Below are 23,598 nucleotides of genomic sequence, written 5' to 3' on the forward strand. Positions count from 1 at the left end.
CTACAGAAATTATTCACTTCCTCAGCTTCCCAACATCCAGCTACTGATGTAAAGACGACAACTACAACGTGCGTGATTCTCTGCTGGAAGTCGTTCAGACCCAACTGAGGAGTACAACTACTGAGGCTATATACCCGAAAAGTGAAAGCACAACTAACTACCCAGGATGAATATCATCACTCTGAATCTGTCCATTGTGGTTCAGAAGATCATGGTAATTATTGATTCATATATGTGTACATGAAAAGTCCCAATTAACTATGCTTTGAGGAGAAAACATGAGAAAAGATTTAATATAACAAAAGCTGGTTTTCCAAATGGTTAGGTTCAATGAATGAGCAAATAAAAAGACCAAGTTTCACCTTATAACTTTTATTGTGTGAAACAAGTTTTATTCGTTTAAATACTACCGTCTTCGGCATTTTTCGCAAACGAAAAGAATCATACAAACAGTTACGCCGATCTGTTAAAAATTATCTATAGTGTATCACAGCAAATAAAAGTGTATAACTTTGGATTACAATACATTTTTGATACAAAAGAAATCTTACCATCTTGGGACTGCAAGGAATGTACTTACTTCATGACGTGCCTAATGTTCTGTAATGTACAGAGCACAAACGTATTTATTTTCAATAACCATAAAGGGACTTAGCTATACGATCAAACATAGTGATGTGTACAAGACAGCTACGCGTTCCTTTTTAATCCCTCTGGGCTGTACAACATTTGGCGTTAAACGTTTCCTCGGCAACCTGACTGAAGCGTGTCGTCGTTCATAGCTGTTATTCAGGATGTCTGCACTGCACTTATCCACGGTTTGCAGTTAGTGGGCACTGTAGGTCACAGTTTGGCCGCATCGTGAGAGGCGTTTCCCGCGGGATCCTCTCGTGTCGGTGTTAGTAGTCTCGCCGTCCAAGTAACAGTTCTCCCGACCAGAGGGAAACTCTGGACAAAGCGCTGGAGGGGAATCCCCTCAGCGAGGCACCTGTGGAAACAAGCAAATTGCTGTCAGAGCTCAGAATGCACGATTAAAGAAAAAATAAATAAACAAATAAAGTGTTCCATTAAAAAAAAAAGGACTAGATAGCAGTATCAACTTGAGAATGCCAGTGACTCGACTCCGTGGAATGCGTCTTTGGTCTTTTTGTCTAGAAACTTGCTGAATTTGAGTTCATATTACAGGACGAATGAACCAGTTAACGGCTGTCTAGATAGCATTCTCCCGACAATTAAAATTGGAAGAGCAGGAGGGTTAGCAAATAACGCAATTTCCTGATTTTGCATGTACAGAATAGCAGGAACGGCCGGTGATTAAATTTGTACGTGATTTGGTGTTTGCTTGGTGTTAAATTGAGTATACAGTGCTGCTACCTCTGGCAGCAACACTGGCTCTAACACAACTGAACATCAAGTCGAACTAAGTCAGCGGTCAGAAACTGTCTGACGAAGCTTGTAAGGATGCTGCAGGGTAGACTCTGCTGAGGAATCATTGTTAACGAAAAAATTCGATAAGTTGCGCTGTATTTGATTTAATTAGCAGTGAAGTTAGCCATTCAGATCGTTGTGTGTGCAGATTCAAATAGCCTGCTAGAGACAGTGTTGCCAAATGTGTTCTCCGTTTGGTTTCCTCAAACCAAACAAGACAGCTTTACAAAAATTAGACGCTGGCGTTAAGAAGGATAGAACTCCCTACTGCCCAATGGTTTCTCGTGTTTCCTTTTTTCTATTTTTTTCGTTTTCTCGGTTTAAACTAACCAAACAAAGAACAAATTTGGCAACACCAGCAGTGGCAGACTGCCTGGATTTGTGCACGCAACGACCAGATAACCTAACTTCAATGCAAATTAAATCGGAAAGAGCACAACATATCGAATTCTTTTGTTAACAGTTATTTCACAGTACAGTCTACCCTTCAACACCCTTACAAGCTTTTCAGACTGTTTCTGAGCATCGTGTATATGGTTACATCGTTCTATGCAGCTTGTAGCTGCAGCTCTGTATAAGCGTCCATGAAGAGCAATGACTGGTGAATGATGGCGTGCCAGACCCTTAGGCCGGTATTACACTATCAAATTTCTTTGTCAAAGATTTGATCAAAGATGTGATCAAATATTCCGTCAAATATATTTGACAAAGATCTTTGACGTAGCGCTAGAAGGGGTATTACACTGTCATCATATTTTTCGTCAAAGTTCAAGATGGCTGACAACAACTTGTTATTAACCGCAGCAGTTGCATGTACCACAAATGCACTGTGTGCATATGCGGAAGAGAAGCGGGGGGAAAAAAAGGAAACATACCTGGGTGAAGCCGTGGGTTTTACGACGACACGATAAAAGCATTCATCAAAATTTGTTACGTGAGCTTATAGTGGAGGACGTCAAGTCGTACATCAATTACTTAAGAATGGATGAGCCTACATTTCTGTATGTGCTCAATGAAGTGTATCCTCATATCACAAAGCACAATATTCACTTAAGAACTGCTACATCTGTAGAAGACAGGATCACTGTAACACTTCGATTCCTTGCTACAGGAGAGGATTAGGTTAGTTTAGACCACGTCTCCAATCGTCGTAATCTATTTTTGTATTCAGCGTGCCTCACGTTGTAAAGTGCCTCATCAGCTTCATACATCTCTATTGATTTTGTAGTTGTCGGCACACACCAATTGTACTTACCCACAATGTTTATTAAAACACTACAGACGACAGAATGCAGCGTCAAATATTGGACGACATTTGACAAAGTTCCCTATTACACCATCAAATATCTTGGACAAAGATATTTGACAAAGAAATATGATAGTGTAATACCGGCCTTAGCGACATCCTAACATCAGATGTTTTCAATGAGCGCATCTGACGAATAGGCTGATTAGGCCAACGGTCAAACACCGTCCGTGCCGAGGTAGGTCATGACAGAAAGGGAAACTCTCGGTCTTGCGTTATCTTGCTGAAGATAACATCACGCAGATGTCGAAGATAGGGCACAACCACTAGCCTTAACGCGTTAGAAATGTAGTACTGCTGTCCAAATCTCCAACTACGCGAACCAGAGCTGAGCGTATTGCGTACTAAACAGCACTCCACATCATCACGTATGACGATGACGAATATAATATCCACGGATGGATACAGCCATAGTGATGCTGCATGCAGAATCGGGACACGATTGAGAAGACAACATGATGCCAGTCCTGTATGCTGTGTCATTAGATGGAGACTTAACCAAAAAGTTTAATTTCAAATACATGCCCGCTAACTTGTACAGCATCGGTGTCAGTGGCAACTCGTAATTACACATTCGCAATCACCTCGCAAGCGGCTCGTTTGTACATCGATGTTTACTGGTCCGTTTTTGCTTATGCTATCGTATACTTTCACCTGCATCTGTTTTCGTTATTGTTTGGGTATACGGTATGTAAAACTTGTATTTTAGAGGGGAAACTCTACCACCAGGATTTATAACTTCGATTGAGGCTGTGTAAAAACCTGTTGATTGTTCATATTTTTGGTAGGCTATATTAATAAATACGAAAGACATGTGACTCTCGGCGTAAAACAAACAGAGCTACTGAATGCCTAGATTTGACGGAAATTTGTGTCCCTGTTTGTGCATGATTAATTTCCTTCTAATTGTTTTACATTTGGCACGTATTTATCGTCACAACAAAATGATGAAAGGAAACATTCCCCACATGGTCTGCATACTTCTAAAGATATACATTCACAATGCTTCTGCTTTACAAATACAGCACGTTAGGGATGCAAGGTTGTAGTTTAAGTACCTACAACTCACGAATACAGCTACCGATATGCACATAAATAAACTGATTCATCGAAGAGCTTAACTGTAATTTTAGAACGAACAGAAGCGAATAAGCTAACATGGAACAAGTAAGCTTCTCATGTGCTTCCTTCGATTTATCACATATAACCTCCCTCAAAAGTACATCGTGAAGGAGAGCCTCAATAAAATTTGTCACTCCTGAACGTGGAACTGTCACTCTCAAACAAGATGTGGCAGAAACGGTAGTTACTCTATAAATTACAATTCTACAACGTTCTGAGCAGAAATTGATGTGGCGTTATCCTCTCACATATAGGACATCAAATGGGCGAAGGACGTGTAATTAATTGGAGTTCTACAGTCTTTCAGAAGTTTAAGATTACTGTTCACACAACACGGGACTGAGGATGGTATGTAAGTCACACATCGCTGTCAGGCCAAAATTCGCCTGATATGGTTGCCAGAAGTGTACGCACAAAACAAAGAGCCACCGAGACCGCTACGGTCGCATTTTCGAATCCTGCCTCGGTCATGGATGTGTGTTATGTCCTTAGGTTAGTTAGGTTTAAGTAGTTCTACGTTTTAGGGGACTGATGACCTTATAAGTTGAGTCCCATAGTGCTCATAGCCATTTTTGAACTGATGGCACAGGGGATGTAATAACTTTGAGCGTCATAAACCCTCGTCAATGAATACGGCCACCGTATGCTGTCAACAGCACCGAGCGAGCTGACACAGTGGTTAGGACACTGGACTCGCATTCGGGAAGACGGCTATTAAAATCATTGTCCGACCATCTGGATTTAGGTTTCCCGTCTTTTTCCTATAACGCTTAAGCCTGGTGCTGGGGCCATTCCTTTGAATGGGCACGCCCGATTTCCTATCCAATCCTTCCCTAATCCGGGCTCGCGATCCGTCTCTAATGACCCAATTGTCGACGGGACGTAAATCTTCCATCCTTCCTTCCTTCCGTCAACAGCAACACTACGTCACGGTAGTTGCACACTGTGGCGCTAGGGCTCAAGGGAATGTGAGAATACAACTTACTCTCATAGTGTATAACTCACACAAATTACAGGATTATACAAATTAATTTACATAAAAAATTCTGATCAGTCGAGATTTTTCGCCACGTAAGCAGACTGGCGCATCGAGCAGCACAATCGCAATATACACCACTGGATATCACGCGAAATAATAAATACTCTTGGGCATCTGAAAATGGTATCGTGCTGCCGGAACGTGTCGCATCAAATTATTATTGAAAATAAATAGTAATTCAAATACAAAACGAATAAAAATTTGAAAATTCAGTCGTTAATTGCCTTATTACAGAAAGCTTCTTGCCTCTACTGGAAGAATCAGAAAGCTTTATGCTGCTAAAGGGGCTTCATACAGGGTGACAATTATCGAACTGTATGAAGTAAAATCGTCATAACTTCTGAACGGTTTGCGTGAGACCGTTCATATTGCACAGTTGGCAGCGGGGCATGATGGGAATTAGTACGTGCACGAACCGTTTGGTTTAACGACGAAGCCCCCTTTCATTTGGATGGTTTTGTTAATAAATATAATTGCCACATTTGGGGGATTGAGAATGTGCATTTCGCGATCGAGAAATCTCTTCATCCTCAACAGGTGACTGTGTGGTACGCAATGCCGAGTCACAGTATAATCGGTGCGATATTCCTTTATGGCGCGGTGACTACCGAACGGTACATGAGGGTTTTGGAAGATGATTTCATCCTCATTTCGACAGGATGCGGTTCATGCAAGGCGGAGCTCGACTCCATCGCAGCAGGAGAGTGTTTGATGTCCTGGAGGAGCACTATGGGGACCGCTATTTGGCTCTAGGGGTACCCAGAGGCCACTGGCGTGGACGTCGATTGACCGCCATGGTCCCCGGATCTGAACACAGGGGACTCCTTTTTATGGGGCTATATTAAAGACAATGTGTACAGCGATAACTCCAAAAACACTGCTGAGCTCAAAACAGCCATTCAGGAGTCATCGACAGCATCGATGTTCCGATACTTCAGCGGGACATGCAGAATTTCGCTACTCGTCTGCGCCACATCATCGCAAGTGATGGCAATCATATCGACCCTGTCATAACCTAAACCCGAATACCTGCTGTGACATTTACATGTTGAATAGAATGTATGCACGCCGTAGTTTGTAACTAATTTACGTTTTTTTCATACAGTTCAGTGGAACCCTGTGTATTTATGCAAATTGGTGTGTATAGCTTAAGGACGAAAGTAAATTTCGTACGAAATGTCACTTTCTAGTACCATAGCTCGATGGAACTTCGACCATACGTAGACAAACTTACTACAGTATAATACAGGAAACTGAAAGAAATACGGAATGACACGAACAAAAATAACGGTTTTACTCAGAGACCATAATTGCATTGGAAGTCACCGTGATTCATGATGGTCCGATGGACGTTAAAAATGCGGGACATGGCTCGTAATGGGATGTGTGGTAAGTACTGGCGGTAATGCATCCTCTGCAACGAGTTCTCATGCTGGCCACAAAAATGGTTGGCTCGGAGCACTTGGGGACTTAACTTCTGAGGTCAACATTTCCCTAGAACTTAGAACTACTTAAACCTAACTAACCTAAGGACATCACACACATCCATGCCCGAGGCAGGATTCGAATCTGCGACCGTAGAGGTCGCGCGTTTCCAGACTGTAGCGCCTAGAACCGCTCGGCCACCCCGGTCAGCTGCTGGCCCCAAACTTAAGGACATGTAGGGGAACGGGCCGGTCTGTTCTCTCGCCGAACATCCTCGTGTTCCAAGAGCTCCACCACCCATACAGTTCGATGCAGTCGCACATTGTCATTCATAAACATTAAGTCAGGGCCTCATATATCCCTGAAAAGATGCGCTTGCGGAAGGAGTATTGCGTCACAATAACGCCGTCCGATCAGTGTAGCGTGTTCAAATATTTTAAGGTTAGTACGCTCAAGCAACGTTATACCTCTCCACAGGTTCGAATCCTGCCTCGGGCATGGATGTATGTGATGTCCTTAGATTAGTTAGGTGTAAGTAGTTCTAAGTTCTAGGGGACTGATGACCTCATAAGTTAAGTCCCATAGTGTTCAGAGCCATTTGAACCTCTCCACACTATAGCACCTAGACCACCAAAACTGTCTTGTTCGACAATGTTCTAGGAGCACTGTATATTCCTACCTCTCACCATATGAGCATACGTCCAGCACTGTCGCACATGTTTGTTTTGGTAGTCAAAGTGGTACGTTGAGGGTAGTCAAAAATGATGCATGGGCGTACTAACCTCCAGATCTTTTAACACGCACGTGTTCGTTTTGGTGGTCAACGTGTTACGTTGAGGGTAGTCATAATGTTACATGGGCGTACTAACCACCAAATCTTTTAACACGCACATGTTCGTTTTGGTGGTCAACGTGTTACGTTGAGGGGAATCATAGTGTTGCATGGGCGTACTAATCTCCAAACCTTTTAACAAGGTACACTCATTGGTCAGCGTACTGTATTGGTGGAGGAGCTATAGCAACGAGATGATATTCGGCAAATGGACTGACCAGTCCGTTTCCATGGCTAGAATCCCATCTAACATATGTGGAATGCTTTTCAATGTCAACAAACTTCACCAACAACCGTATACTTTCAGATATTTTATTTCATTTTGTAAGCATCCAGTTTCGGCAATTCATTTCGACTTCTTCAGATCCCACAAGCTTTTTTCATGGCGCTAAACGATAAGTTGGTTTATTTGGATAAAAGCGTATGGAGCCTGAAGATGAATTGCCAAAACTGGATGCTTCCAGAATAAAATAAAATACCATAAAGGATACGGCTGTTGGTGAAGTTTATTGGCATTGAAAAGTACTTACCAGCAGATGTCCCCTGGCCACGATGGACCAACAGATATGTGGAATACGTTGAACAGACGTATTTCAGCACTTCTACATGCGCCACCGACCACCCACCAGTTGTCAACCGCGCTGTGGGAGAAATGTAACGCCCTTCCACAGGAATTCCTCACCAGTCTCATGGCCAGCATGGGATCAAGTTGTACAATACGGACTGCCGTGATCATACACTGTAAGTAGCCTGTTTATATGTGTCATGTTGGCAGCACGATCGACTACATTAATAACTCTGAGAGCGCTGTACGCCCTCTGTAAGAGACTCTGTGTGGCTGGTCTGACCGACAGTTGGGAGTGTGTAGTCAGCAGTGATGGAGGTTGGAAGTTAGCAGTGATGAGGTAAGAGGCCTGAAGTGTTAGCGCGAGCGGACTGTCTGGAGCGTCCGTCACAGAGATTTAAAATTATTGACGATTATATAATTTTTTGGAACTGGATGTCACGGACGATTATATATTTTTTTGAACTGGATGTCACATTATTAAGGTAAAATTTGCTAAATACATTGTTTGCTCTGCAACAAAATCTTTCCTTTGCTAACCACATGCCTATTAGTAGTTAGAGCCTACAGTAGTTAGAATCTTTTATTTAGCTGGCTGTATTGGTGCTTGCTGTATCGCCGTAGTTCGTGTAATGAAGATTTTTTGTGAGGTAAGTGTCTTACGAACGGTATAGGTTATTGTTAGGATTTCTTCTCATTCAGGGACATTCTTTTGTGTTAGTTATTTGTGCAGTCAGATTGCGTTTGAGTTGTATTTGTCAGAAATAATTCTGTAGATCAGAAATGAAATGATAAAGGCAAGCAAAGTGACAGTACATGAAGTTTCACTCAACAGTTTAAGCAAGTTCACTTGCATTCGGGCCAGCCGCTGTGGCCGAGCGGTTTTAGGCGCTTCAGTCCGGAACCACGCGGCCGCTACGGTCACAGGTTCGAATCCTGCCTCGGGCATGGATGTGTGTGATGTCCTTAGTTAGGTTTACGTAGTTCTAAGTCTAGGAGACTGATGACCTCAGATGTTAAGTCCCGTACTGCTTAGAGCCATTTGAATTTGAACTTTCATTCAATTTCACTCAGGAGTTTCAGAATTATATTAAGAAGTTTCACCTTCCCAGTTATTTCAGTCCAAGTAAAAAAAAATATTAAGAAGTTTCAACACCCTATTAAGAACCGAGTCTCCCCTTTTGTAATATCAGGACACCATCGTCCATCGCGGTGATTTTAGTATAATTATTGTCTTCGAGTAAAAGTATCATTTCTGTTCGTCTCGTTGTGCATTTCTTTCAGTTTCCTTCCGTACTATACTGCAGCAAGCCTTTCAATGTAGAGCAGAAGTTGCATCGGGCTACTTTACTAGTCAGTGACATGCTATGCGTTAAGTTACTTTCGTCCTGAAGCTTCACACAGCAGTGTCCCTAAATATATGGAGTACCTTTAGAAACATATAGCTTTCTGGTTATTCCAGTAGAAATAAGAGGCGTTCTGTAGTAAAGAAACTAATGACCGAATTTTGAAACTTTCACATGTTCTTTATTTGAATCACTTTTTATTTTCAGTGGAAACTTGATATGACGCGTTTCGGCAGCACGATGCCATCTCCAGGTGCTAGCATGTAGTTACTATTCTGCGTTATACACACTCAATTATACTGCTACGTTTCTGCTGCATGTGCCAGTCTGGTTACGTGGCTTAAGATCTCCACTGATCAGGAATTTTTTGCGTAAATTAATTTATGGAAAGAACTGAGTTCAGTTTGAGTAAAGCGGGTCGGAGACTTCGGTTTATTACTGGAATACTAGGGAGGTGCAGTCAGTCTGCAAATGGGATTACTTACAGTTCGGTTTATTACTGGAATACTAGGGAGATGCAGTCAGTCTGCAAATGGGATTACTTACAGATCACTCATGGGATCCATCCTAAAATACTGCTCACAGTACCAAGTAGGAGTAGCGAGGGATATTGAATGTATACAGAGAAGAGCAGCACGAACAGTCACACGTTTGTTCGAACCGCGGCAGAGTGTCACAGAGATGTTCAAAGAACTGAACTGGCAGACACTTGACGATAGACGTTAAGTATCTCGAGAAAGCCTACTTACAAAGTTTAAAGAACCGGCCTTAAATGATGACTCTAGGAATATACTACAGCCCCTACATACCACTCACGATGAGAGCGTGAAGACAAGATTAGATTAATTACTGCACCCACAGAGGCATTTAAACAATTTTTCCCACCCTCAGTACGTGAATGGAACGGAAAGAAGCCCTAATAATCGGTATTTTGGGAACTACCCTCTTCCATGCACAGTAGTTTGCAGAGCTGGGGTATAGATGTAGATATAAAAACTGAAACCTTATACCTTAACGGCAGTGCTTCGATTGATCAACTCAGACGTCAGTAAGGCAAGGCTATTGCAGTATGTAAGTGATGGATTCAGAATGGTTCAAATGGCTCTGAGCACCATGGGACTTAACATCTATGGTCATCAGTCCCCTATAACTACTTAAACCTAACTAACCTAAGGACACACACAACACCCAGTCATCACGAGGCACAGAAATAGTGATGGAGAAGCGGATTCTGAAATGCGGTTTTTTCTGGATTGCTTGTATCAGAGTGCACGAAGTCGCAGAACAGTCGACGTTGGTGTCCCGAAAATCGTTAATTACATCATGACCATATGTATTGTCTAAAAATCGGAGTGTTATGTTTAATCAGTGCAACAAGAATTACAGGACCGATCTCTTTTCCTACCTATCATAACTTTCGCCAGAGAACTAACACTTAAAGAAAGGACCTGCTGTTATTCCATACAGAGCAATGCAACATTAGACACTGCTGTTGTGTCTATGACGAGGTGGTTTTGATGATTATGGGCTGAACAGTGTACGCTGCTGGGAGTCAATACACCAACTCTGTCCCTCGCAACTTTCAGAAATCTTAACAAAAGCAAAACAGGATAACATTTCAAAGTCGCGTACGTCACAGGAAAATCAAGGTACTTCAGGTAACGCGGAAACAAGTGTAGTTTATCACTGTTAATTAATCGTTTCTGTCATCAAACACTACTTCCAGGTAGCTAAAAGCTGCACAGCGTGGTACGAAGCCCTTTCCCATAAATCACACCCGTAAATACTATGCCCAACGCTCGAATTCAAAAGTCGGAGAACGAAGATCATAATTCCGCGTCTGGGTACGGAACATAGTTCCAAGTTCTTGTAGGCTTTTCGTGAGGCAGTACAACGCAGACTGTTGAATTCTTAACACGAACAGTATATTACAATTTTCAGACGTAATTATCTACTGCTTTCGTAAACTTTTTTGCAGAACACTTCCAAAACATCGAGAAGTCAAATGAAGTTGTCACTAATTGTGTAAGTCAAACGTTTTTTAAATGTTCGTTACTTCACCATAACGTTAAATCATGTTAACATGCTACACGTCTCAACGTAATACGAATTACATTGTGTACTTATACATAAATATAACAGAAAAGTTGAGAGATCCGCTGATTGTATACCTAACATAATTTATGACGTATGTGAGACACATAATTTATGACGTATGTGAGACACAAACAGGAGTTAGAGCATTAACCGAAGTTTGCAAAGGATAGAGTAACATAGAACACCCTTTGTGTCGCTTTATGGGAGCTCTGCTAATTGCATAAAAGCCCTCTGTTACTCCAAACGATATGTGCATGTCTCAGACGTACGGCAGTTGGTACGACGGGATCAGCATATGCGTGTGATTGTGCAGAAAACCAGAAGTGGGGAATCTACTCCTTGCAGATATTGACAACACTTCTGGACTTTCCAGGGAAGACTTCATTCAGAATAATAGAATGGCAGTTTACGACGAATGGGTAATAGTGTTAGATTGTGATAGAGCCCCCACCAATCATAACTGTAGGTTGTCATGATAGTGTGATTTGTAGCGTAGTTTGCGCCACGTTTGACACAATTTACCATATTTAACACACTTTAAACTTAATAAAAACTAAAACTTCAAGGTAAATTCAGAAAACCAATATTGGAAGATGCACAATCCTCCGACGAGTATGTTGATTTGATTACGTAATATATTTCGCAGGAAAACTACGAAAAATGCGTGTGGAGAAAGCAACTAAGTAAATTTTACCAGTTATAATAGTAAGTTAAAGCGATAATTATTATTGCTGTCGATCATATCTAATGTAAATAGAGGAGAATCGTAAAACTGATAATATCGCTTAACGTTTAACCTTAAAGAAACAGAAAGGAGGGACAAAGATATTTATGAGTTAGCACCAAATACATTTTGTGAAAGTTATCTTGAGCAACTACTTAGATAACCAACTTATAAGGAAAATGTATTGGATCTTCTGGCAGCATAATGTCCGAAATTTCAGATTTTATTGATCAAGAGCCAGTAATCGGTGACCAGGAAACTGTTATAGCATCACTCATCTCTAGTGCTAAATGAAAAATTAAGAACTGTTGGAAGATATTTCTTTTTGACAGCTTGTACTATTCACTCACGAGGACCACATGGCAGAACATAGCAAAGCCCAGGCTGGTGCCATGTTCCTAGATTTCCAGAAAACCTTCTCTAAAGTTCTTAACTGTCGCCTAATAGACATAACACGTGCTTACTGGAATGTCTTGCAGTTGGACTGCAAACTTCCTGGATAACGAAACACAGTACGGCATACTCGATGAACAGCTGCCTTAATGCGCCACAGAAAGCAGTGAGATATTTGACAGTAAAAATCTTTGTCTTCCTAGGCAGTGATGTAAAAACTTCAACTGATAATTTAATTAAATTCGAGTGGAGACTGAAATCATATCTGCTTGGCAACTCCTCCTGTTCCATGGAAGAATCCTAAATTTGTAGCAGTGTTTGTGGTACAGTGTGTGTGTGTGTGTGTGTAATAAAATGAACTTCAAATACAAACTGGAGTCATATCTGCTTGACTACACAGAAGAAATCTGGAAGTGTAGTAGTGTGATGTGGGTTTAAAATAAGAAGAAAACGACAATGAATTTATGGAAGTAAAAAATCAAACTTAAGAAATCATGTAAATGGTCAGCATGTTGCCAGATCTACCGCTGTGAAGCTGTATTATAATTTTAAAACGGAATTGTCGCATTGCACAGTGACAGGTTAAAATTATGATCAACAGAACGTAAACTCTAAAAATAGTAGGGCTCAAGTCGAATGCAAGTAGAAAACGATTCTTTTCCTTCGTTTAGAGGAAATTTATTAAGAGAATCTGGCTTTTTTCCACTTCTGCTGTATTTGTTTTACTGGTACAGTTTTATTTTACAATTTAAGCTATTTTCATGTAGTTTCCTTACAAGAGAGATGTGCACCACATTACCTCCAGGAATGGGAACGTAACGATATGACTATACCTCAGTACTCGTAGAAGGATGGTTACCTGCAGTAGAAAAATGTTCCACATGCACTAGAACGGCAGCATCTTTAAATTTGCTTGTTCTATTCCCTTTGGTTCACATGTCTGGTGTCCTGTTGGTTAGACAGCTCGATTTTTTTAATAATTTTACAGAGATATTACACCGAACAAACACTGATGGTAAAAATGGAATATTAATTTCAAATAACTATTAATATATTTATAAAAAAGAGGTGCACCACATTAACTCCAGGAATGGGAACGTAACGATATGAATGTAACTTAGTACTCGTAGAAGGATGGTTACCTGCAGTAGAAAAATGTTCCACATGCACTAGAATGGCAGCATCTTTAAAGTTGCGTGTTCTATTCGTTTTGGCTCGCATGTCTTCGTTTGACTGCTCGACTTTTTAATAAATTTACAGAGATATTACACTGAACAAGGACTGAAGGTAAAAATGGACTATTAATTTCAAATAACTACTAATATATATTTATTTGTGTATTTAAGGAAAGTTGGACTCCAAATAACAGCAAAAGTAAAATAAAAAATATTAAAATATGTCGCGACGTAACACTATATTGTAAATTTTATTTACTGTGTAGAATATTTTTGATTGGTAGTTAAAATAATGTGACTAAAGTTATGGTGAAAATTTCTGTTCTGTAGATCCGCATGTTCATAAAGAGGTTTAGGCTTTTTAAATGACTGAAAATTTCAATTTCTTTTAAAATGTTCGTTTCCTTCTCTTCCTTAGTGTAATACAGAATTTGGAGCTTTTCAGACTGTTTTTGGAAGTATGCTTGTTATTAAGAGATGTAATGCAAAGACTCTAGTATTGTTATTGTTCGCTTTTGTGTGCTCTTTGAAACGTATCCAAAAGTTTACACCGGTTTGTGCATTGCGTATTTGTCTGCTGCAAGTAACTACGTTTCTAATAAGTTTCTATCATTGCGTTTCATTACTATAGAGGTAATGTAGGACGCTTTCTTTTGTACAAAATCACTTGAAAGTAGCCAAAAACAGCAGAAACTAGTCATGTACCAATGAAATAAATACGGAAGAAGTGGAAAAATGCGACCTTATTTTTAAATAAAATTTGTCAGGTGGGAGCAGGGCTCGCGCACCGAGGGTTCCGACCAAACTTAATTATGCATGTAGACAGTTTATCAATTCCGAGACTAGAGGATTTGCCTCTTATCGAAATTGATACTGGTACGATATCGTTTCCATGGATTCCAAGACATTAAAGAATGTTTTAATTTCAACTTTGAAGTCAGATAACAAACGGCAAAAGAAAAGTTTTTCGTATAATATAATTACAAATTAACATTTTTTTAAAATTTTTTCCCTTACCTCTAATGTGAAATCTTTCATCGTGATTCCACATCAACGCCAAGCACCCTACAGGTTTTAATGAATGAGTTTGGCCGGCCTCTGTGAACGAGCGGTTCTAGGCGCTTCAGTCAGTCACGGTCGCAGGTTCGAATCCTGCCCCGGGCATGGATGTATGTGATGTCCTTAGGCTAGTTAGGTTTAAGTAGTCCTAAGTTCTACGGGACTGATGGCCTCAGCTGTTAAGTCCCATAGTGCTCAGAGCCATTTGAGCCATTTTGAATGAGTTTGTATCAGAACATGTTACACAAATGGCCTTATCTTTTCGTGGTACTGATTTAGAAGCTTCACTTTTTTACATCATCAGCGGATCGTAGACCTTAATAAAATGGCTCTGAGCACTATGGGACTTAACTTCTGAGGTCATCAGTCCCCTAGAACTCAGAACTACTAAAACCTAACTAACCTAAGGACATCACACACATCCATGCCCGAAGCAGGATTCAAATCTGCGACCGTAGCGGTCGTGCGGTTCCAGACTGTAGTGCCTAGAACCGCTCGGCCACCTCGGCCGGCTGACCTTAATATGTGACATAACAGGGTTTTGAACAGCTGGACAGACAGACAGACGGGCAACAGACTGATGCTATGTAAGAGTCACGGAACTCCAAAAAAAAAAAAAAAAAAAAAAAAAAAATGTTTCGTCTGTTCAGTGTCCATGAGACCTGACAGTTATACTGACCATAGTTGTCCAGGCCTCGAGTGTCACTGTGGAGGGAAGATCGGTGGCTGGCGGCGTCGTGGTGAGTGTGACGTTGGCGCAGTCCGCTTCGCCACACGGCGGACTGGTGAAGACGACGGACAGGGCGGCCACGAAAAGCACCAACCAGCACACCCAGAAACCCCAGAAGGTGAGCGTCCGCAGCCGCACCCAGAACGGGTCCTGCGCCATAGCCAGCAGCTCCCTGTTGGTGAGCCCGGACCACCCGTCGCCGCCGATGGCAGCTACGGGTAGCATGGGACCCGGCGCCACCACCGTGGCCGCCCCGGGCTCCTTGGGAACCAACAGCACCACGTGGCTGAGGAGGGGCGTCCGCTCGTCGCTCACCATCCTCGAGCCGCTGTCCCAGTGGCGATGAAACCGTCTCTGTCCTACCGCGCTTCACACCTGTGCTGCGAGGGAACCGCTCCCGCGACCGTCTCGGTGGCGCAGAGCTGAATGCTGTTCAGCTTCGGAGCGTACCTGTTTCGAAGAGCCGTCTCTTGCGTAAGCACGACTCCCGGCTACACCGCGCTGCTCTCTGCGGCGATTCTGCGAATGTTTAAACTCCCCGAGACATTGTCCACTGCTCGGTGGCGGTGCTCTGGAATGGTGGTCAGCACTGACCGTCATCGACGAGCATCGAGGTCATTTGGTGGATCCGCAATTACTGAGGGAGCTGTGCGCTGCCACTCTCGGATTGCTGTCGTCCTTGACGGGCGCGGCTGGCCTTGAGCGGAGAGCCGTCTGGTGGGAGCTGTCAGCTGCAGCACACGTGCGCGCTCACACTCTCGCACTAGAGACACTCCCGACCGCAGGCCGGGCTGCCGCCGCTGACGTAAGGGGGCGACTGGACCCTGCTGCTGCGCTCCGGGCCTCATATACGGCCCAGTCAGCCGGCGACGGCGACCTCCTGACCCGTGACGTGCGCGCGACGTGCTGACGCTCCAACCCCACCCTCTGCTGCTCCAGCAGGCCACTGCGCGCGCGCGAAAAGAAGTCTGCCCGTAGCAGTGTCATCTGGCACCCGCAACTCCAACGTTGGCTTCGCACGGCGACACGGTCAATCACTTCCCTGCATCGCTCACGGCCATCACACGACGCCGCGCCACTGGCAAGCGCTCCTTTACTGTCATGCAGATAACTACAAAACTAGGGCAGCTACAGCTAAAGTAATTATAAGTACCTAACCAGGCAATGGTTTGCGACTGCTGAATGCAAATGGGAATTACATATACACTGCTGGCCATTAAAATTGCTACACCACGAAGATGACGTGCTACAGACGCGAAATTTAACCGACAGGAAGAAGATGCTGTGGTATGCAAATGATTAGCTTTACAGAGCATTCACACAAGGTTGGCGTCGGTGGTGACACCTACAACGTGCTGACATAAGGAAAGTTTCCAACCGATTTCTCATACACAAACAGCAGTTGACCGGCGTTGCCCGGTGAAACGTTGTTGTGAAGCCTCGTCTAAGGAGGACAAATGCGTGCCATCGCGTTTCCGACTTTGATAAAGGTCGGATTGCAGCTTATCGCGATTGCGGTTTATCGCATCGCGACATTACTGCTCACATTGGTCAAGATCCAATGACTGTTAATCAGAATATGGAATCGGTGGGTTCAAGAGGGTAATACGGAACGCCGTGCTGGATCCCAACGCCATGGTATCACTAGCAGTCGAGATGACAGGCATCTTATCCGCATGGCTGTAACGGATCGTGCAGCCACGTCTCGATCCCTGACTCAACAGATGGCGACGTTTGCAAGACAACAACCATTTCCACGAACAGTTCGACGACGTTGGCAGCAGCATGGACTATCGGCTCGAAGACCATGGCTGCCGTTACTCTTGACGCTGCATCACAGGAGCGCCTGCGATGGTGTACTCATCGACGAACCTGGGTGCACGAAAGGCAAAACGTCATTTTTTCGGATGAATCCAGGTTCTGTTTACAGCATCATGATGGTCGTATCCGTGTTTGGCGACATCGCGGTGAATGCAGATTGGAAGCGCGTATTCGTCATCGCCATTCACTGGACTCGCATTCGGGAGGACGACGGTTCAATCCCGCGTCCGGCCATCCTGATTTAGGTTTTCCGTGATTTCCCTAAATCACTCCAGGCAAATGCCGGGATGGTTCCTCTGAAAGGGCACGGCCGTCTTCCTTCCCAATCCTTCCCTAATCCGATGAGACCGATGACCACGCTGTCTGGTCTCCTTCCCCAAACCAACCAACCATAATCGCCATACTGGCGTATCACCCGGCGTGATGGTACGGAGTGCCATTGGTTACACGTCTCGGTCACCTCTTGTTCGCGGTGACGGCACTTTGAACAGTGGACGTTACATTTCAGATGTGTTACAACCCGTGGCTCTACCTTTCATTCGATCCCTGCGAAACCCTACATTTCAGCAGGATAATGCACGACCGCATGTTGCAGGTCCTCTACGGGCTTTTCTGGATACAGAAAGTATTCGACTGCTGCCCTGGCCAGCACATTCCCCAAATCTCTCAAGAATTGAAAACGTCTGGTCAATGGTGGCCTAGCAACTGGCTCGTCACAATACGCCAGTCACTACTCTTGATGAAATGTGGTATCGTGTTGAAGCTGCATGGGCACCTGTACCTGTACACGCCATCCAAGCTCTGTTTGACTCAATGCCCAGGCGTATGAAGGCCGTTATTACGGCCAGAGGTGGTTGTTCTGGGTACTGATTTCTCAATGAGCTACGCACCAAAATTGCGTGAAAATATAACCACATATCAGTTCTAGTATAATATATTTGTCCAATGAATACCCGTTTATTATCTGTATTTCTTGTTGGTGTAGCAATTTTAATGGCCAGTAGTGTTATAGTACCAGAATTAGCCACCCTCCTCCCCCCTCCCCCTCATCAACAACTCATGGTAACTGGCTTGCGTAGAAAAGATGTAGGTGTAGATATTCATAACGAGTAAATCGTACTGGAAATTTGTGGTAAGTTCGATGGGACCAAACTGCTGAGGTCATCGGTCCCTAAGCTTACACACTACTTAATCTAACGTAAACTAACGTAAGCTAAGGAGAACACACACACCCATGTGCAATAGAGGACTAGAATCTCCTAGGCGGGGAGTCGTGCGAACCGTGGCAAGGCGCCTTAGAACGCTAAAATCGTACTTCCTGAATGATCGTACTTTTTAGGAAAAATGCATTGAGAATTTTAATGTAAGTGCATCTACGAGCTAGCGACATATGAGTGAACGTCAGGCATTGTCGTGAGGTAGATATTTGTTGTTATGACTCGGGGACACACCAAAAGTCATATAATTCTGAAGGAACGCCTTGTATGAAAACACGAACGAAGTGGTGCTGTGGTAAGTAGGGTTGTTAATATTATTAAAAATATAGGGACTCCGATAAATCGATATTTAAAAAAAATTTCATCATCGGTCATCAAAATACCGAAAAAGTGTCGATTGATGGACGAAATAAATATCGATATACCGGGGTATAAAAGTATCGGCTAGACATGAAACGTCCCCATTGAACAATTATACATGACTGTACTTAAACTGACACACAATATTTTGTTAGCGCAACGCAATCTGACTTTCAAAATTCCCTACAAAAGAATGGCCCTGACTAACATTAAACTATACCTTTCACAAATCACTTACCTCACAAAAATCTTCGCTGCTCAAGCTACTGCAATACAGCGAGCGCCACTACTGCTAGCTAAATAGAAGATTCAAACTATGGAAGGCACTAACTACTGATAGGGATAGTTAGCAAATGAAAGATATTAATAGAGAACAAACAATGTATTTACCTTGATATCATCATATATAAATATAGCAGTTCATGACAAATTTCAAAACTCCGCCATCTCTCTCTCCACATCCACCACTGCTGGCGGCTCACCTCCAACTGCGCAACGCTACGCGCTGTTCACAGCCAGCTGCCTAACACTACAATGGCGAGTATTACAACAATGCAAAGCAGCCACAGACTGCACACAGCACAGCCAGTGATTTTCATACAGAGGTGGCGTTACCAATAAAAAAACCTAAACAGCCTACTTACATAGAGAAAACATAAACAGCCTACTTACATAGAGAAAACATAAACAGCCTACTTACAGACTTTGCAAAATATACTGTCGGTTTTAGAAGTGTCTATTTAAGTATTGATTTATTATTAGATATTCTGTACCTCAACAAGCTAGCAGCCTGCCTATCTCCCTAAAGGAAAGAACTGAAAGGAAAGCAATGTACGTTCACGCTTGGCGATAACCACTTTGTTAGCCATGGGTACAGCATGTAAGTGGCACAATAAAAAGTCTCCGATGGGTCCGTCGTTAGGTTTCGTGACATATCGGATTTGTGCGGAACACTTCATGTCGATGTCTCTGTTTTTTCATTTCTGCAAACACCAGCAACCTAGCAGTTGTAGCGTCAAAGCTGCGTGGTAAAGTTAAACGTTGCAGTTTCTGTTGGTAGCGCCGAGCGTCGATTACGTCAGCATTTTCCCTCACACGTCTCTGTCCATCGCAAAGACCAATCTTGTCATTTAGATTTTTGTTCATCATTTTCAGCAACTGTTTTCGAAGAATTCCGATGTGCAGAAACAGCGCACTACTTGGGTTAAAAATTGTTTCTTAACGCAACAGATGTGCTATTTCTTCATATCGGAAATCTTATTCACACAGTCAAAGAGAAAGACGCGATGAGAGCTCAAAAAAGTAGTACGATTCCTTCACACAGCGAAGTTAATACTACGTTCTACCACAATTTCGAAAGAATAATTTCAATTTTTTTTCGAAAATTGCGAAAAAGTGTAATGTAAAATAAAAACATCTGCTCTGCTATTGCTATATCGATATCGATACACGATACCACCGAAATATATGTCGATGTATTGATAAATCGATATTTTATCAGCAGCCCAAGTGTTAAGATGTTATCCACGGATATTCAACTTATACACAGAAGGCAGCACGAATGGTCACAGATTTGCTTGACTCATAGGCGAACATCACGGAGATGATGAAAAAACGAAACTGGCAGACACTTGAAGACAGATGTAAAGTATTCGTGAAAGCACCATTAAATTTCGGGTGTGCAGCAGTTTCTGTTGGTGTTAACGAAGTGTATGTTGTTGAGTGTAAAATGGTTATTTCGTGCTCTGCATACAACTGTATGAACCGGTGGAACAAGGAAAGTAATTTAACTTTCCACAGGTAATAATTGAATGTCAAGAAATGACAACAATCTAGTAAATATCTTGATCGTTGCCTTGCATGATACAATACATTCTTCTTTTTTGGACAGGTTTCCTCTGCAAAAATGCGATTTGCTGAAACAGTGTGTCATTGCCACTAAACGCAAAGGTTTCACGCCTACAAGGGCTAGTTTCTTGTGTGCAGATCACTTCTTGGAAGAAGATTATTTAGTAAGGCCTGGTACTTCGAGAAGGCATCTCAAGCCTGATGCAGTGCCATCACAGTTTGCGTTTCCGAAGCATTTAATGCCCAAGGAAAAGCAACCAAGGCGACATATTAGAATAACAACTAAACAGCCTACTGCAGAAACTCATGATTATACTGAACATGTTAGTCATTTCACATAAACATTGTTTTAGCTTCAGACAAACATGTTTTCTCATAAGTACTTGCCAAACTTTGTTTCATGCCGGTACTACTTGTATTCTATTCTTGTTTCAGTTTTCTCAGAGTTGTGAAACGTCTATGGAATGTGGATCTCAAACACAATTAGAAATGATTGACAAGGCCACTGACACATGCAGTTTTTTACCAGATGTTGTGGAGGCACTGAGAAGAAAAATCAAGAGCCTGCAGGAAAAAATTAGGAGAAGAGAGAAGAAAAACTATTCAATCAAAGACATCATAAGTGCTCTGAAAGAGAAGGGTCATCTAACAGAGAAGCTACATGAATTCCTGAATCAACAAACAGGGACTCAGGTGGAATTAGTGTGCAATTTGTTGAATAACAGTGTGTTATCCAAGGGAAACAGGTACAAAACAGACATTGAAATCTTTGCGAAGACAGTATATTTTTACTCTCCTAAGGCGTATGAATATTTACAGACATTAATGCCTCTGCCTCACAGATCACTGATTTCTCGTTGGGCAGGGACTGTGACTTGTGATCCTGGCTTTTTAAGTGATGTGTTCAGGTACTTTGAATTTAACCATCAAGTGAGGACTGAATTTAGAGATTCTAGCCTCATAATAGACAGTACGGCAATTAGAAAACAGGTAGTGTGGGACCAGGAAACTAAGAGGTATACAGGTTTTGTAGATTTTGGAGGAGAAATTGAACAATCAAAAGAAGTGAAAGAAGCTTCAGAGGCACTAGTTTTTATGCTTGTGTCCATAAAAGGTAAATTTAAGTGTCCTGTAGCGTATTTTTTAGTGAATGGCTTTGATGGTAGTGTGCAGGCAAATTTAATAAACTCTGCTCTGGAGAGGCTAAGCAAATCAGGCATCAGAATTTGGGCAGTCACTTGTGATGGCACAAGGACAAATATAAGTACTCTTCGTTCATTGGGATGCAGTATTAATTTTCATCAAAAAATTTTTTCTTCTCAGTTCCTTCACCCAGTTTCAAACAACAATGTTTACTGCGTTTTGGATATGGGTAATTTAGTGAAACTTGCTCGAAATGCATTAGCGGAAGTAGGTGTTATAGAGTCTACAAATGGCCATATTAAGTGGCAGTACTTAAAAGAACTAAATGAGTTGCAAATTGAGGAAGGCATGACATTTGCTAACAAGACGTCAGGACAACATATTAATTATGTTAATAAAAAGATGAATGTCAGCTTAGCAGTTCAAACACTCAGTTCTAGTGTTGCAGATACTATAGATTTTTTGAGAAGAGCTGGTAATCCCAGATTCAATGGTAGTGAGGCAACAGTGAAGTTTTTGAGATTTATAGACAGAATTTTTGATGTCTTTAACTCCAGAAATCCTCTAGCTTCAGGATATAAAATCAGCCTGAAACTGAGTAATCAGGCATATTGGCTTGATATTTTTAATCAGACAGAATCTTATATAAGAAGTTTAAAAGTAAATGGTGTTTCTCTCCTGCAGCACCCAAGAAATACTTCTGCCTTTGGCATAATTTAGAACATACATTCGATTAAAGCCATTGCACTGGAAATAATGACTAGGGAAAATTCTCCTCTGCAATATTTATTGACATATAAGTTTTCCCAAGATCATATTGAACTCTTCTTCTCATGTGTGAGATCTAGAGGGCGTTGGAATAACAACCCAAATTCATATCAGTTGAAGTGTGCTACGCGCAAGTTGCTTTTAGGCACTAATGTTAGCACTGTTGGGGGAAACTGTGCAAATTTTAACATGTGTTCAATGGTACCTGTAGGACTGTATGATTTCCTATCACAAAAGTATCCTCTTGTAGATGAAGTAGAAAAATGGTGCTCACTTATTGAAGAGGGTACTCTGTTTTCCACATACAAGCAGAACGTTTTGAACTACATTGCGGGGTATGTTGCCCTCACAATTTCAAAACAAGTTACATGTAAGGACTGCCTCTACATTCTTAGGCCAAATGTTGTTCGTGATGACGCAACATATGCACTTCTTAGTACTGCAGAAAAGAGCTCATTCACAAAATTTGTAAGCCGAGTCAAGCTTATTGAAACAAGTAATGCTGTATACTCTGTGGTGAAGCACTCAGAAAAATTGTTTCAAATGTTTGTTGTCAGTGGTGACATGAGGCGAAAGCACTTAATTAGTAAGATTGTCATGTGTGTCCTTAAAAAATTTGTGAACTATTCATTCCCTAAACTTAACCATGAATTCCATAATGAATGCGGAATTGAAGATTTGCATGAGAGACATCTTTTACGTAAGATTGCATCCAGGTACATTCAGGTGCGGCTGAAAACATATGGGAAAAGGTTTTCGGTTGAGAAAATAGGTCACGATACAACTAGTGTAAGACAAAAACTCGATAAGATTATTTTATTCAGTAATGTGTAGTGTTGTGCCTGTAACATTGCAGCATTGGTTAAAAATGTATGGAAATGACAAAAATAAATTTCGTGTTTCAATGTGTTTTTGTGTTCCCATTTCAATACCCTTGCTCATGCTTAATGTTTACAGTATTCATTGTTTTACAAATAATAAAAAAGTACATAGACAAATGAAGGTGTTCCTTGGGACATTACAATCAGGGTAACTTTTAACTAATCATGGTATCTTTGTACTAATTGCTATTCTTGTTTCAAATGGCTGGTGTTCCACCTGTTTGTATTATTTTGTACCACATGTAACGTTTTTATTACCTCTGTGATTCATTCAAATGTCTTTCCATCTCCCTAAAAGCTCTTAGGCTTGTGATTTTTC

The 23,598-nt window shown here is 41.9% G+C and overlaps 1 protein-coding gene across 1 annotated transcript; it reads right to left on the minus strand.

The window, feature by feature from the left end:
- Positions 1–428: 428 nt before the first annotated feature.
- On the minus strand, positions 429–16,047 carry LOC124795453. Its single transcript, XM_047259483.1, has 2 exons — positions 15,191–16,047; positions 429–988 (listed from the first exon to the last, which is right to left on the minus strand). The coding sequence occupies exons 1-2, from the start codon at positions 15,557–15,559 to the stop codon at positions 977–979; spliced, it is 381 nt and encodes a 126-aa protein (XP_047115439.1). The 5' UTR covers positions 15,560–16,047; the 3' UTR covers positions 429–976.
- Between the last annotated feature and the right edge of the window lie 7,551 nt (positions 16,048–23,598).

Source organism: Schistocerca piceifrons, chromosome 1, assembly GCF_021461385.2.
Source record: "Schistocerca piceifrons isolate TAMUIC-IGC-003096 chromosome 1, iqSchPice1.1, whole genome shotgun sequence".
Lineage (NCBI taxonomy): Eukaryota > Metazoa > Arthropoda > Insecta > Orthoptera > Acrididae > Schistocerca > Schistocerca piceifrons.

Excerpts from the sequence above, each read along its gene's own strand:
- LOC124795453 (XM_047259483.1), bottom strand. The coding sequence starts at position 15,559 with ATGGTGAGCGACGAGCGGACGCCCCTCCTCAGCCACGTGGTGCTGTTG.